The following is a 14,607-nucleotide window of genomic DNA, read 5'->3' as shown; positions in this document are numbered from 1 at the left end:
TAAGACTGTGTGCAGTGCTTTTTATGTAGTTCTCAGAAAAGTAGCATTATCACAGAATACTGCATCATTGTAAAGGCTGGATTGACCTGGTTGTGTTGGAATTCGTAGGATTCATGTTATTATGGACTTCATACTCGCAGATTGCGGGTCAGAGCCGAAACAGATTTGTATTAATCTGCTGCTCAATAGTGAGATGGCATCCAAAGGAGTAAACCGACCTGTGAAGCGCTAGGAATAGCGGAGGAAAAGCTGAATTCCTTTTTGTGGCAATGTCCGCTAAAATACTTAATGTTCTCACATCACTAAATGTTATTGTTTTGTTGCAGAGTGAATGAATTGTACGTGGACGATCCTGACAAAGATAGTGGAGGAAAAATTGAAGTAAATCTAAATATCAGCTTACCTAATCTTCCGTGTGATGGTGAGTTAATGTAACGTTTAATGAAAAATAATGGGAAGGAATAAAAGAATATAAGGCTCAGCCTTGTTTTTAAAAGCCTTGATATTACATTTTGCTCCTTTACAGTTGGTTTCAAATCAGTATCGTTGCTGCTTGTTGGACGAGGAAAATCATTGCAATGTTTTTCCCAGTGTTTAAATTCAACCTGTCTTACAGCCATGGAATAAGAACAGTTGCTTTATTAAACTACAGTACAACTACTATAATACAGCACCCTCGGGATTTCAACAGTGCCGGAATAACAGATCTTCCTTTTACCGCTCTGTTTTTAAAACATGTTACATAGCAGCGCCATAATAAAGTTTCCAGATGATTATAAAGGAGACATGGTAAAGGTGCTGTAGTGAGTATTGGAACCGTGACCTTGTGAGTTCAAAGGAATTTCAGGATCAGGTCCATGATGACTTTAAAGCAAGTGTAGGAAATGAGACCCCAATAAGTTTAAAGGGTTCATGGGAACATAGTTTAATAGGAATTTGGAAAATGTGACCGGGGTAACTTGTAGACAAGGTGTGAAACAGAGTTCTGCTAAGTTTAAAGGGAGTAAAGAGGCCAAGGCGTGTGAGAGATGGGGCCCTTATGAGTTTAAAGGGAATATAGGAAGTGGGGAGTATAGCAAAGGAGAGAAGTAGGGCTGCAGTGGGTATAAAGCCAGCAGGAAAAGCACAACCCTGTGAGCTAGGTGCTGATCCATTGGAATTTTTGGTTAATTATTTTTACTGTGCGCTAAACATGAAATCATTCTCCAATTTTAAGTTGCATCTTTGTTTAACTTCCTTTGTGATTGGTTTAGAAAGTTGATTAGCTAGATAAAATGTTTTTACATCCTTCTCATTAATTTTCTTTTTATATAATTTAAACATGATAATTTTGTTTGTGAGTTTACCCTCTGTCCCTCTGATCAGAAGCTCTTGGGTTCAGGTGCCATAGGAATAGCTTTTGCTGATTTATTCATTGATGGCCTTATTCCGTGTGCAGCCCAATCAAGTTGATCCGGTATTTCTTCTTTCTCAAAATGATCTAAAAAGGCCGTCTCATTTGTAGGCGTAAGAGAAGAACTTGCGTGTAGTAGCCATGTTTTCCTGATGGTTTGGCATCATATTTCACTTCTATTTCTGTTCTGAGAATAGTTTGAAAATGTGATCTGATGAAAGAATATGGCTCAGTGACTGTAATAAAAGGAATGTAAATACAGTAATAATACAAGTATGTCAATCATCACTGTCAGCTGGGAGCTATATTATCCCTGTGCAAAAAGCAAATGTCATTTTTATTTGATACACTGTGGATTCCGGTTAATTGGGACACATCGGGACCAGTGTATTTTGACCCAATTAAGCGGATGTCGCAATTAGTCAAAGTTTCATGGAAATAGTTAAAAAGGTATTTAAAAAAAAAACTACCATTTTACTGAGTAACAGATTATGTATTTAAATGAAATACAGTACAATTTAGAACACTATCCTGTCAGAATGCTCTCCATGGTATATCTGTAGAAGTTTTCAAGTGTTTTAGGTGACAAACCAAATCTCCTCAAGCTCCTAATGAAATATAGTTGCTGTCTTGCCTTCTTTATAGCTGCATCGATATGTTGGGACCACGCTAGATCCTCAGAGATCTTGACACTCAGGAACTTGAAATCACTCACTCTCTCCACTTCTGATCCCTCTATGAGGATTGGTTTGTTTTCCCTCGACTTACCCTTCCTGAAGTCCATAATTAGCTCTTGTGTCTTACTGATTTTGAGCGCAAGGATGTTTCTGTGACACCACTTAACCAGCTGGTATATCTCCCTCCTGTACGCCCTCTCCATCTGAGATTCTACCAACAATGGTTGTGTCATCAACAAATTTATAGATGGCATTTGAGCTATACTCAGCCACACAGTCATGGGTATAGAGAGAGTAGGACAGTGGGTCAAGCATAACATCCCTATGGTGTGCCAGTGTTGATCATCAGCAAGGAGAAGATATTATTACAGATCCACACAGATGTGGTCTTCTGGTTAGAAAGATGAGGTTCCAATTGCAGAGGGAGGTACAGAGGCCCAGGTTCTGTTGCTTATCGATCAAGATTGCATCTCTGCATATGTCACCACACTACCGGGTGGTGTGTGCATGCGTTGCCTAAAGTAAACATGAAATTAGACTGGCAATCCTGAACTCCTGCATCTTTCTTAGAAGTAGTTCAATGTTTTGAAGTCACAGAACATAATAGTTTCAATTTCACTCCCAGCCATTTCTGGCATTTCCAAGCCTGAATACTTAAAATTGCAGTGAGCAAAACAGTTCTGAATTGTCTTACTGCTTATTTCACACCAACTATCAGTGACAAAAATCAGTGCTTTCTGAGCACCAGTACATGCAACTGATGCTATTGAAAAACTTCACTCTAAGCACAGTGTAGTATCTAACGGCCACACAAGTGCATGTATCTGACTCTCGTTAGAAACTTTTCAACTACAGTCTCCAGCCCTAATTAAGTGGCATCATGTCCCAAATAAACAAAGAGAATCCTGGCTATTCTCTCGAGTAGATTTTGTTCTTTAAGAGTTGTCTCAAATGAGCAGCAGATCCGATTAATTGCTGGCCCAATTAACGGGAATGCGCTGTATTACGTTGTTTGCTTAAAGTCTCTGCACCCATTTCAGGATTCAATTATTTAAAATCACAAAGGCTGCTAATTTCATGATACTGGCGCCCACCAAAGATGGAAAGTAATTCAAAATTTGGAAATGGATTAAAGATTAAATTCATTTACATGATGAGAGGCATTGATCGTGTGGATAGTCAGAGGCTTTTTCCCGGAGCTGAAATGGTTGCCACAAGAGGACACAGGTTTAAGGTGCTGGGGAGTTGGTACAGAGGAGATGTCAGGCCAGTTTTTTACTCAGAGTGGTGAGTGCGTGGAATGGGTTGCCAGCAACGGTGGTGGAGGCAGATATGATAGGGTCTTTTAAGAAGCTTTTAGTACATGGAGCTTAGTAAAATAGAGGGCTATAGGTAAGCCTAATAATTTCTCAAGGTACGGACATATTCAGCACAACTTTGTGGGTGTAATGGCCTGTATTGTGCTGTAGGTTTTCTATGTTTCTACAATATTAGGAAGTAATCTTCAATTCTCATGTTGCCTTAAGAAAGTTTTGCTACTAGTTCTCCAAAAAAATTCCAAATTCCTTTTCTATAGTTCACTGCTGTCCACAAAAGGAAGAACTATGCAGTTTAAAATTATACTAAATTTGTGTGGTTATTTCTTTTTATAGTTCATTGGGGCATATTTTGGGTTTTGATTTTCATATATAAATGGGTTAATTTGCAGAACACAGCATAACCACCTACTTTCAAGCTAGTGGACCGGTATACAGTGTTTGAAATTACAAAGTTTTGAAGCTGGTCAGAAACAATTGGTCATTGTTACAGTGGATCTCATTTTATCACAGATAGACTGCATATCAATTGATACAGAAAAGAATTTGGTCATTTAACTCCTGATGAAGGGTTTCGGCCCGAAATGTCGTTATTACCTCCTCCCATAGATGCTGTCTGGCCTGCTGAGTTCTGCCAGCATTTCGTGTTTTTTTTCTGTTTACTGTTCTGTTGGTTCTGCATTTGATCTTGAGCCTGGCTGCTGAGGCTATAAAGTAGGTCACAGATGGTGACCTACAATTCTTTGGGAGCAGATCTCGTGTCCCATCTTTGGCCCAGATAGCAGCTTTCTGGGTTAAAGGACTTTGATCTAGTTACAGATTCTGAAAGTGGAACCACAGAGCCACGAGTGATTGATGTAACTTTGGGAACTGTATTGGGGTGGGTGTTGGTGGCATGCTGGATCATCTTACAGGAACCATTTGGACCCAGGCTGACTCTGTAGAACATGTCCTTCAAGGCTAGCAGGCATTTAAATATCACTGATATTCTTTTGTCAAATTTAGAAAAGTAAAAATAATTAAGATATATTTTATTTTAAAAAATGCAGTTTTCCACCTAATCTCCAAGTCAGAAACCCCCAGGATCTGGCTAACAAAAGATTGCCATTTCCCAGAGTTCGCCTTTTGGCTTTGCCATTGGACTCCTGACGGATCAGGTCAATGATGCGTACACACTGGTGAGGAGATGAAGGCGGTGTTGGTGTGGTGTACACCTTGGTGTTGCTTTAACCATATATATAAACATATATCAATTACAGCACGGAAACAGGCCATCTTGGCCCTTCTAGTCCATGCCGAATGCTTACTCTCACCTAGTCCCACTGACCTGCACTGAGCCCATAACCCTCCGTTCCTTTCCTGTCCATATACCTATCCAATTTTACTTTAAATGACGATATCAAACCTGCCTCTACCACTTCTACTGGAAGCTCGTTCCACACAGCTACCACTCTCTGAGTAAAGAAATTCCCCCTCGTGTTACCCCTAAACTTTTGCCCCTTAACTCTCAAATCATGTCCTCTTGTTTGAATCTCCCCTACTCTCAATGGAAAAAGCCTATCCACGTCAACTCTATCTATCCCCCCCATAATTTTAAATACCTCTATCAAGTCCCCCCTCAACCTTCTATGCTCCAAAGAATAAAGAACTAACTTGTTCAATCTTTCTCTGTAACTTAGGTGCTGAAACCCAGGTAACGTTCTAGTAAGTCTCCTGTGTACACTCTCTATTTCGTTGACACCTTTCCTATAATTCGGCGACCAGAACGGTACACAATACTCCAAATTTGGCCTCACTCTTATACAATTTTAACATTACATCCCAACTGCTATACTCAATGCTCTGATTTATAAAGGCCAGCATACCAAAAGCTTTCTTCACCACCCTATCCACATGAGATTCCACCTTCAGGGAACTATGCACCATTATTCCTAGATCACTCTGTTCTACTGCATTCCTCAGTGCCCTACCATTTACCATGTATGTCCTATATTGATTAGTCCTACCAGAATGTAGTTCCTCACACTTAGCAGCATTAAACTCCATCTGCCATCTTTCAGCCCACTCTTCCAACTGGCCTAAATCTCTCTGCAAGCTTTAAAAACCTACTTCATTATCCACAACACCACCTATCTTAGTATCATCTGCATACTTACTAATCCAATTTACCACCCCATCATCCAGATCATTAATGTATATGACAAATAACATTGGACCCAGTACAGATCCCTGAGGCACACCACTAGTCACTGGCCTCCAACCTGACAAACAGTTATCCACCACTGCTCTCCCTCCTGCCGTCTGGGGAAAGGCTCCGAAGCATTTGGGCTCTCATGACCAGTCTATGTAACAGTTTCTTCCCCCAAGCTATCAGACTCCTCAATACCTGAAGCCTGGACTGACACCTTGCCCTGTTGTCCTGTTTATTATTTATTGTAATGCCTGCACTGTTTTTGTACACTTTATACAGTCCAGTGTAGGTCTGTAGTCTAGTGTAGCTTTCTCTGTGTTGTTTTGTTTACATAGATCAGTCTAGTTTTTGTACTGTGTCATGTAACACCATGGTCCTGAAAAACATTGTCTCATTTTTACTATGCACTGTACCAGCAGTTATGGTCGAAATGACAATAAAATTGACTTACTTGACTCGACTCTCTGGCATCTCCCATTCAGCCACTGTTGAATCCATTTTACTACTTCAATATTAATACCTAATGATTGAACCTTCCTAACTAACCTTCCGTGTGGAACCTTGTCAAAGGCCTTACTGAAGTCCATATAGACAACATCCCCTGCTTTACCCTTGTCAACTTTCCTAGTAACCTCTTCAAAAAATTCAATGAGATTTGTCAAACATTTGTCAAAGCTTTGTCGGAAGGAAATTAAAAGTTTAGTCTTGAAATTCTCAGTTTTTCTGGAGGTATTGTGATGTTCTTTTGAATCTTGTAGTAGATTACTAATTTTAAAATCTTTCTCAGTTGTTGGACTGGACATCCAGGATGAAATGGGAAGACATGAAGTTGGCCATATTGATAATTCCATGAAATTACCTCTAAATAATGGCCAAGGCTGCAGATTTGAAGGACAATTTAGCATTAATAAGGTAAGTTCAAAGAAGGCCAAGGTCTTCAAAATATTTTCTATTGAAATTTGAAAGGTGAAATATAAAGTTAGTATTGAGGTAGAGGAAGAAGCAAGAAAGGCAAACAGTATGTTGACATACTGTTAGAGAGTATGTTTTAGAGCAAAAGATTTGGAGTTAGGGAAATTAGGGAAATCTTGCTACGGCCTTGCGATGTGTGAAGCAGATCTCATCTGAAGTATGTTTACATCTTTGGAAAACACTTTCCTTAAGGAGTAAAATGCTTTCATTTATTTGGTTGATTCAAGATTTATTGGACTGATTCCCGAGACAAAGTGGCATTGTTATGACGAGAGTTTGTGCAGATTAGGTCCATTTGAAATGTAACCGATTTTTGATCCGTAGAGAAATCTGGTAATCTGATCAAGAGGAAAGAAAGTAGGGCAAAGCCTAAATTTTGATTCTTATTGAATGGCAGGTTTGGCTCTGAATGAGATGTGGCTTGTTCCTATTTCTATGTTTCATGTAGTTGTATGTTGAAAATTTTTCTGATTATGATCAGATGATCCAGCAACCTGAAACATTAGTTAAGCTTGTGATGTATCTTTCTTTGCACTTGAGTTTGGTTTAGGGAAGTATCTTGTGGTCACAGCGCACAGGGCTGGGCATTTCTTTAGTCACCGCCAGTGTTGCACCCAGATTGCTGAACGATGGGACTTGCTGACATGAAAAGAATGAGAGTTTTAATCAGTAGGTGATGTTTTTATATTGGCTCAAGATCTTGTCTTGGATCTGGGCCTGCCTACTTGAGTGGCTATGCCATGACATTGCATTGATACAGTTGTACTGGCTTAATGTGTGTGTGCGCGCATGTTTTTATCAAACTTTCCTTTCTCTTACTGGTATGTCACACAGAGATGCAGCATGGAATGAGGCCCTTTGGCCCACTGAGTCTGCACCAACCATCAGCCACTCATTTAAACTACTCTTAAATTAATCTCAGTTTTATTCTCACATTCCCATCAGCTCCACCAGGTTCTTCCTCTTACCTACTGGGGCAATTTACACTGGCCAATTAACCTACAAACCCACCCATCTTTAGGATGTGGTTTTGGAACATTCTGGAAAAGAGAGGTCAATGTACTAATGAACTGACCAGTGTACATCAGTCAAATTAACTAATAAATCATTGTTTAAGTTGTTTTCATAGATCTTTTTATTACCCACAGGGCAAGCTTACTTAAGGTATGCTTGTTTTAGTTGATTACATCTATATTTAATTAATAGAATTGCCAGCTTTCCACCTGCGTACATATCAAGAATGAAAAACACAATTAGTTCCTTTAACACTTCCTAACTTTACTAAGACCTGGAAGATTTCCATCGTACATTCAAAATGTACTTTGAGTATAATGTTCTGACAAGACCCAAAGCAGGAACTCTCTAGCTCAAAAGATGAAAAGTCAGTAATTTTTGAAGAAAATTCTCCAAGACACACTACAGTTAAAGCAAATTGTATAATAATGGTCTGAGTTGAGTTTGAACTATTGGCATAAGGGAGCGGCCAAAGTATGTAATGAATTGGGCAGGGTCCATGGAGAGAAGTGTGAGGTCAGTGTTTCAGGCTGAGGCCCTTCATCCAGACTGGAAAGAAAGGAATGGAGCAAGGGCTGATACAAGGTGGAACAAGGGGGAATGGCATTCATCTTCCAACTTCTTGCATCATTCCCATCCCCTCTCCCCTGCCTGTTGCCCTCCTCACCTGGGTCCACCAGTCACCCACCAGCTCCTGCTCCACCACTTCCTCGCACCTTTTTATTCTGCCTCTCTCTCCTCTTTCTTTTAGTTTAGAGAAACTTCAGATTTCCAGTCTCTGTAAACATGGGTATAGAGTTTACGTGTGGTAAATTATTTTTGAATTGCTTTGAAAGTAAGGTCAAAGAAGTTACTGAATGATTTTAGCATTAGATCTGTATATTATGCCAAGTTTGTTGAAATTAATCGAAGAAAAGATAAGTTGACCAGCTTGTTCTTGCAGTTAGCAAAAAAAATAAAAGGGTTACATAATAATAAAAGTTATTCACACATAAAAGCAGAATATGTTGTTATTGTAATCTCCCTTATGCTCTAAGTTGCTATGTTTCACTCATTCCTTCAGTTTATTAGAGAACTTAATTGATTTATAAAATATATCTTTTTTTTGTAATTCAAATTTTTATTATTATTTATTCTTATTTTACAAAGCATCACAACATATCATAGAGCAGATACAGTTCACCATATTTACACAGCCATCCCATGACAGGAAAACATATAAAACTAAGAAACAGAAAAAAACTTCTAATTTAAGTTTAAATTAACATACAACCAAAATTGATCCCACACGTCTTGCACTTTTCCCTCACTGTTAATTCTTCCCAACATGTGTTCATATGATGAAATCTTAACTATTTCCTCAGTCCATTCCCTCACAGTCGGACATCTGGGTTTTTTCCAGTTTTGCAATATAATTCTTGTAGCTGTGATGAGACCCACCTTTAAAATTGTAAATTTGTCATTGTTTACATTAGGTATCATTGTCCTATCACCCAGGAGACAAAGCCATGGGCACAAGGGCAGTGTAGGACCCGACCAAGTCCCCAACAAATCAAGAACTTTACACCAAAATGGACGAACCATGGAACACTCCCAAATCATGTGAAAATATGTGCCCACCTCATTTTTACATTTCCAGCATAAATGATTATCAACAATCCACATTTTGTAGAGTCTTGTTAGTGTCCAATAATATCTGTGTACTATCTTATACTGAATAAATTTCCCTCTCGCTTCCCTAATATGTCTACCCACATTTGATAAAATATTTGACCACTCATTATCTTCAATATCGCTTCCAAGATCCTTCTGCCATACTGCTTTGAGATTGTTACACGGTTCACCCACAGAGTGCTTGAACATTTTATAAAACACTGATGCGCTATGAATTTCCTGTGGTAATGTAAAGTATTCAGTTAAAGGGTTACTTTGTGGGCCAACAATCTTGAATATGCTACTAACGCAATGTCTTATTTGTAAATACTTCCAGAAATTCCCTTTATCTACAAAGTTATATTTCCTCTGCAAATCCACATACGACATAAAAATCCCATTCTCATAGAGATCACCTACTGTATTTACACCTTTAATCTTCCATTCTTTCCAGTACACCATTCTTTAATATATCTTTTTTTGTTATGGAAAATACTACTTGAAAGCAAAATAAAATCACAGTTTAAACCGCAACAAAAGATTTGGATTGAATGTTCAGAAGTATGACTCGTTATGTAAGATAGTGAGGTAAGGCATTTTTGCTCAGTTTGGTTACCAGTTTGACTCAGCTGTGACTCATTGTATCAGGATTCCCGTATTTCATTTGTAATTGTCTCCTTTACAAATGCCATTCCAACTACTGATACTGCAAAATGTACCTTTATTTCTTTAATCACTTCATTGTGACTTGTTTTTGTTTTGTAAAGGAAGTTGACTCATATGTTTTAAAATCCTTTATTGCTGCTTTAAAATCGTATCTGTTGTTTTGACCAAGTCAAAGAATTATGTAAAGGTCTTTAATTTTCAAATCACATTTAAGTGGATTATAAAGTTGCTTATTGTTAGGGAGTGGCAATTTCTGGTCAATGTTATTTTGAGATGTACTTGAATAGGTAACGTTAGCCGGTAAATATAGAGCTGTGATTGCAACAAATAATGGTGAAACATACAATGCCATAATCTCACCATTACAATAGTAAACCTAAACAGTAATAGGGCCTTTTATCCAATAGAACCTATTGGATACAATAGGGTCTTTTAAGTGACTCCTGGATAGGTACATGGAGCTTAGAAAAATAGAGGGCTACGAGGTAATTGTGGGCCAAAGGGCCTGTATTGTGCTGTAGGTTTTCTATGTTTCTAATAAATATTGTAGCCAAATTGCAGTTAAGAGCAACATAATTGTAGAAAATAATACTGAAGTATTACTAACCACAATAATTTTCAGAATTTAGTAGGCCTATTCATTTCTCTGAGGGGGAATAATCTACTTAAACAACATCACTTCTGGAATTCGGAAGAATGGGAAGGGATCTTATAGAAACATACAAAATTTTGAAAGGGATAGATAAGCTAGAAGTAGGAAAGTTGTTTCCATTGGTGGGTGAGACTAGAACTAGGGGACATTGTCTCAAGATTTAGGAGAGAAGATTTAGGACGGAGATGAGGAGAAACTGTTTTTCCCAGAGAATGGTGAATCTGTGGAATTCTCAGCCCAGGGAAGCAGTTGAGGCATCTTCACTAAATATATTTAAGAAACAGTTAGATAGATTTTTACATAGTAGGGGAATTAAGGGTTATAGGGAAAAGGCAGGTAGATGGAGCTGAGTTTACGGACAGATCAGTCATGATCTTATTGAATGGCGGGGCAGGCTCAATGGGCCGGATGGCCTTCTCCTGCTCCTATTTCTTATATTCTTATATATAACTTAAACAACATAGAAGATAATACAATTATTGAAATTGTTTATGATGTTGACTTATGGATTCTGCTGCAAACAAGCTATTGATTTCTGCCAGCTGTCAGCCATCATTCTTCAGAGAGATTTGTTCAGGGGGAAAACGGGCTGATACTGATTGGGTGAGGGGAGGCGATGATTGCAGGACATTCCTTAATCATTGCTTTATTAGACATGATGATTGTGGACCAATGACTTCAAGAGAGAAAGATGAGAAACATTAAAATATGGACTCCATTACGAACACTAGCACAAATAAGTCAGGCTGGTTAATTCTCTCCATATATGGAAACAAAGAATAACATTGAGCTGTCTCACTCTAAAAGTCTTGATGTGTGAATATGATTCAGTTTGTTCTCATCTGGAGCCTAAACACAGCTGCCCCTTTGAGATGTTTCAGATGCCAGGTTGGAATAAGTCATTTCCCTAGAGCCCTGAAATTTTATGGGCAATGACTAGTGTTGTCTATTGACACTGACTGTGAATTTGTTGTCGGTAACATTATTTGAAATTTAGTGTAACATTTTTCCTTATGTTAAGCATTTCCTATTTCATCAAATATTCTAAATCGCTGTATGTGGAATTCTAGAGTTATTATTTGTTTACATTGATATAAATTTATTTACTAGGTACCAGGAAACTTCCATGTATCCACGCACAGTGCTACAGCACAACCAGATAATCCAGATATGACTCATGTAATTAACAAATTGGCATTTGGAGAAATAATAGAGGTAAGCACACTTTTTATATAGTATGACTGATTTAAAAAAAAAACCCTGTTAAACTAGCAAACAAGAGTTATATCTCTGTCAGATATCCATCAGCCAAGTGTGAATATAGTATCGATATTTCTGTCTGCTGAATATTTTATTAATCTTTGGAACCTGTTTCTGACTGAACAGACCAGTTTTGTAGGGTGTCAGTGCAGGTGAGTAAAGGTTCCAATGGTTATAAGTTTTTTGTGAAGGTAAACATTTATTATTAAAGGAATTGATGGTGGACTTCAGGAAGGAGAAGTTAGGAGAAAACTCATTGAGGGGCCAGCAGAGGAAGGGGTGAGGAGCTTCAAGTTCCAGGGTATCAACATCTCAGAGGATCCATTCTGGGTCCATGATATGGGTGTTTTCACAGAAAGGCATGTCAGCAGCAATACTTCATTAGGAATTTGAGGAGATTTGGTAGCTGACCAAAACCAATTTCTACAGATGTACCATTCCCCACCATTAAGGAAGGTGACACCCATGATTTAGTATCCTCATTATCCGGGACATACCCTCTTCTCATTTCTACCATCAGGGAGGAGGTACAGGAGCCTGAAGACCCACACTTCTCCTCTGCCATCCACGGACCGATAAACACCACCATGCTATTCCTCTTCACATTATTTATTTTTAGTGTAACTTGTAGTAATTCGTTATGCCTATTCTGTACTGCTGCCACAAAGCAACACATTTCATGACTTATAACAGTAACCGTAATTCTGATTAAGTTCATTTTGTACAACTTCCTTTTGTCTCTTCTAGGGACAAGCTTATATGGAGGTGCCTAGCATCTTATGTGTTGGATGCCTACATTTCAAGCTCTGTCTTTCCACCCCTCTTCTAAAATATTATACTGCTTGAGAAATGTCCTGATTCAGACACGTTCCCTATGTTTCTGAGTCCGGTCTTGATTTTGGTGATTCTATGCATTTTCACATTTCCTCCTGAATCTGTTCTGTGGAAAAGTGATCAAATGAGAAGAATTTCTCCATGTTCATAGCCCCTCACCTGCACATCCAAGTAGTTTTCAATTTGATCAGGGTTTCTTCTTTTTATTATTTCAGGCAGTAAGTTCCATTTCAATGCATTACTCTTAACGAGTGACATACTATCAGAGGATCAGTTTAGAGGAGTTATTAAGTTGATGTGGTATTGTCTGGGATGCTCCTTTGGCCCAGTGACAAAGACCGTGCAGTTTTACCCGAGGCCAAAAAAGTGTTTCTCTTGATGTCCCATGCGATGTTCACCTGGATGGTCACTATTGTAGTGCAACACACACAAAATGCTGGAAGAACTCGGCATGTTGGACAGCTTTGATGTAAATGAATAAACTGTTGATGTTTCAGGACAAGACCCTTCATCAGTACAGTAATGGAAGGAGGAAGAAGGTGGGGGAAGGAGGAGGAGTTCAAGCAAAAAGGTGATAGGTGAAGCCAAGTGGGTGTGGGAGGGGGGAACAGAATAAGAAGCTGGGAGGTGATAGGTGGAAAAGGAAATTGGCTGGAGAAGAAGGAATCTGATAGGAGAGGAGAGTAGACCATGGAGAAAGGGAAGGAGGAGGGGTACCTGAGAGAGTAGTCAGGTGAGCAGAAGAGAAGAGGTAATAGGGAGGTGGGGGGCAGAGTGGAGGAAGAATTACCAGAAGTTGGAGAAATTGTTGTTCATGCCATCAGGTTGGGGGCTACCTATACAGATTATGAGGTGTTGCTCCTCCAACCTGAATGTGGCCTCATTGTGGCAGTAGAGCAGGCCATGGACCCGGCATGTCGGAATGGAATGGGGATTGGGATTAAAATAATTAGCTACCAGGATAGCCGGCCTTTGTGGATGGAGCAAAGGTCCCCTAATCTATGCCGGACTCACCAATGTAGAGGAGGCCATATTGGGAGCACGGGATACAGTAGATGACACCAACAGACTCACAGGTGAAGTGTTGCCTCACTTGAAGGACTTTTTGGAGCCCTGAATGGAGGTGAGAAAGGGGGTGAATGGTCAGGCATCACACTTCTTCTGCTTGCTGAGATAAATACCAGGAGGGAAATTATAGGGAAGGGACGTGGAGAGGGGAATCGTGGAGGGAGCATTCCCTGCAGAAAGCGGAGTGTGGTGGGGTGGTAAAGATGTGTTTGGTAGTAGGATCCAGTTGAAGATGACGGATGTTGTGATGTACTGGTTATGGTGTGCTTCACGTGGTGGTTATCTTCTGGAATTTGACTCTAGAGTTCATGTCTAAAAATAATCTGGTGACCGTGAATAAGAATAAATTTCCACAGATTTACCTCAGAATTTGAATCTAAGTGCCACTGAATCACATCATCAGGTCATAGAGTCCAAAAATTTATAGCACAGAAGGCCATTTGGCCCATCATGTCCATGCAATCTAGAAATCTGATGTTCCAATATGAGGTCAATAGCCTTTCAAATGGACATTGAAGCAATTTGTAGTGTTATGTTTGTTTCTTGCTCTGTCTTTCCATGCAATGTGAACCAGATATCTGCCATTTTCTGGATGAAAACAGATCCATTTCCTATTTAATCCTTCTGTCATTCATTTTAAATTTATGACTCTTTGCTCAGGGGATTAGATCATTACTATTTACACTGTTCCCTCATAACTTTACACATCAATTAAGTCTCCTTGTAGCCTTTTGCTTGTGACCAAAGAAAGCAACCCCAGCCAATCCAATCTTTTAGAATAAAATGACATGTTTCTGGCAACATAGTTGTAAATTTCCTGTACCCTGCTGCACAGTTGCATTTTTCCTAATGACCAGAATTGCAGGCATTCCTTGCTGTAACTAGTTTTTATACAGTTCCAGCAAAATCTC

At 39.1% G+C, this 14,607-nt stretch overlaps 1 protein-coding gene across 3 annotated transcripts in view; it reads left to right on the top strand.

Moving 5' to 3' along the window:
- ergic1 (endoplasmic reticulum-golgi intermediate compartment 1) overlaps positions 1 to 14,607 on the top strand; it is an 86,403-nt gene that overhangs the window by 56,704 nt on the left and 15,092 nt on the right. For all 3 annotated transcript variants that reach the window (XM_073067661.1, XM_073067660.1, XM_073067659.1), the window contains 3 exons: positions 327 to 421; positions 6,365 to 6,489; positions 11,645 to 11,749. In XM_073067661.1, coding sequence (XP_072923762.1) covers positions 327 to 421; positions 6,365 to 6,489; positions 11,645 to 11,749 — 325 coding nt within the window. The remainder of the gene's footprint in view (positions 1 to 326; positions 422 to 6,364; positions 6,490 to 11,644; positions 11,750 to 14,607) is intronic.

Source organism: Hemitrygon akajei, chromosome 15, assembly GCF_048418815.1.
Source record: "Hemitrygon akajei chromosome 15, sHemAka1.3, whole genome shotgun sequence".
In the NCBI taxonomy this organism is placed as follows: Eukaryota; Metazoa; Chordata; class Chondrichthyes; order Myliobatiformes; family Dasyatidae; genus Hemitrygon; species Hemitrygon akajei.
Note: the sequence above shows the minus strand (reverse complement) of the source record. Positions and strands in the feature narration are given on the sequence as shown.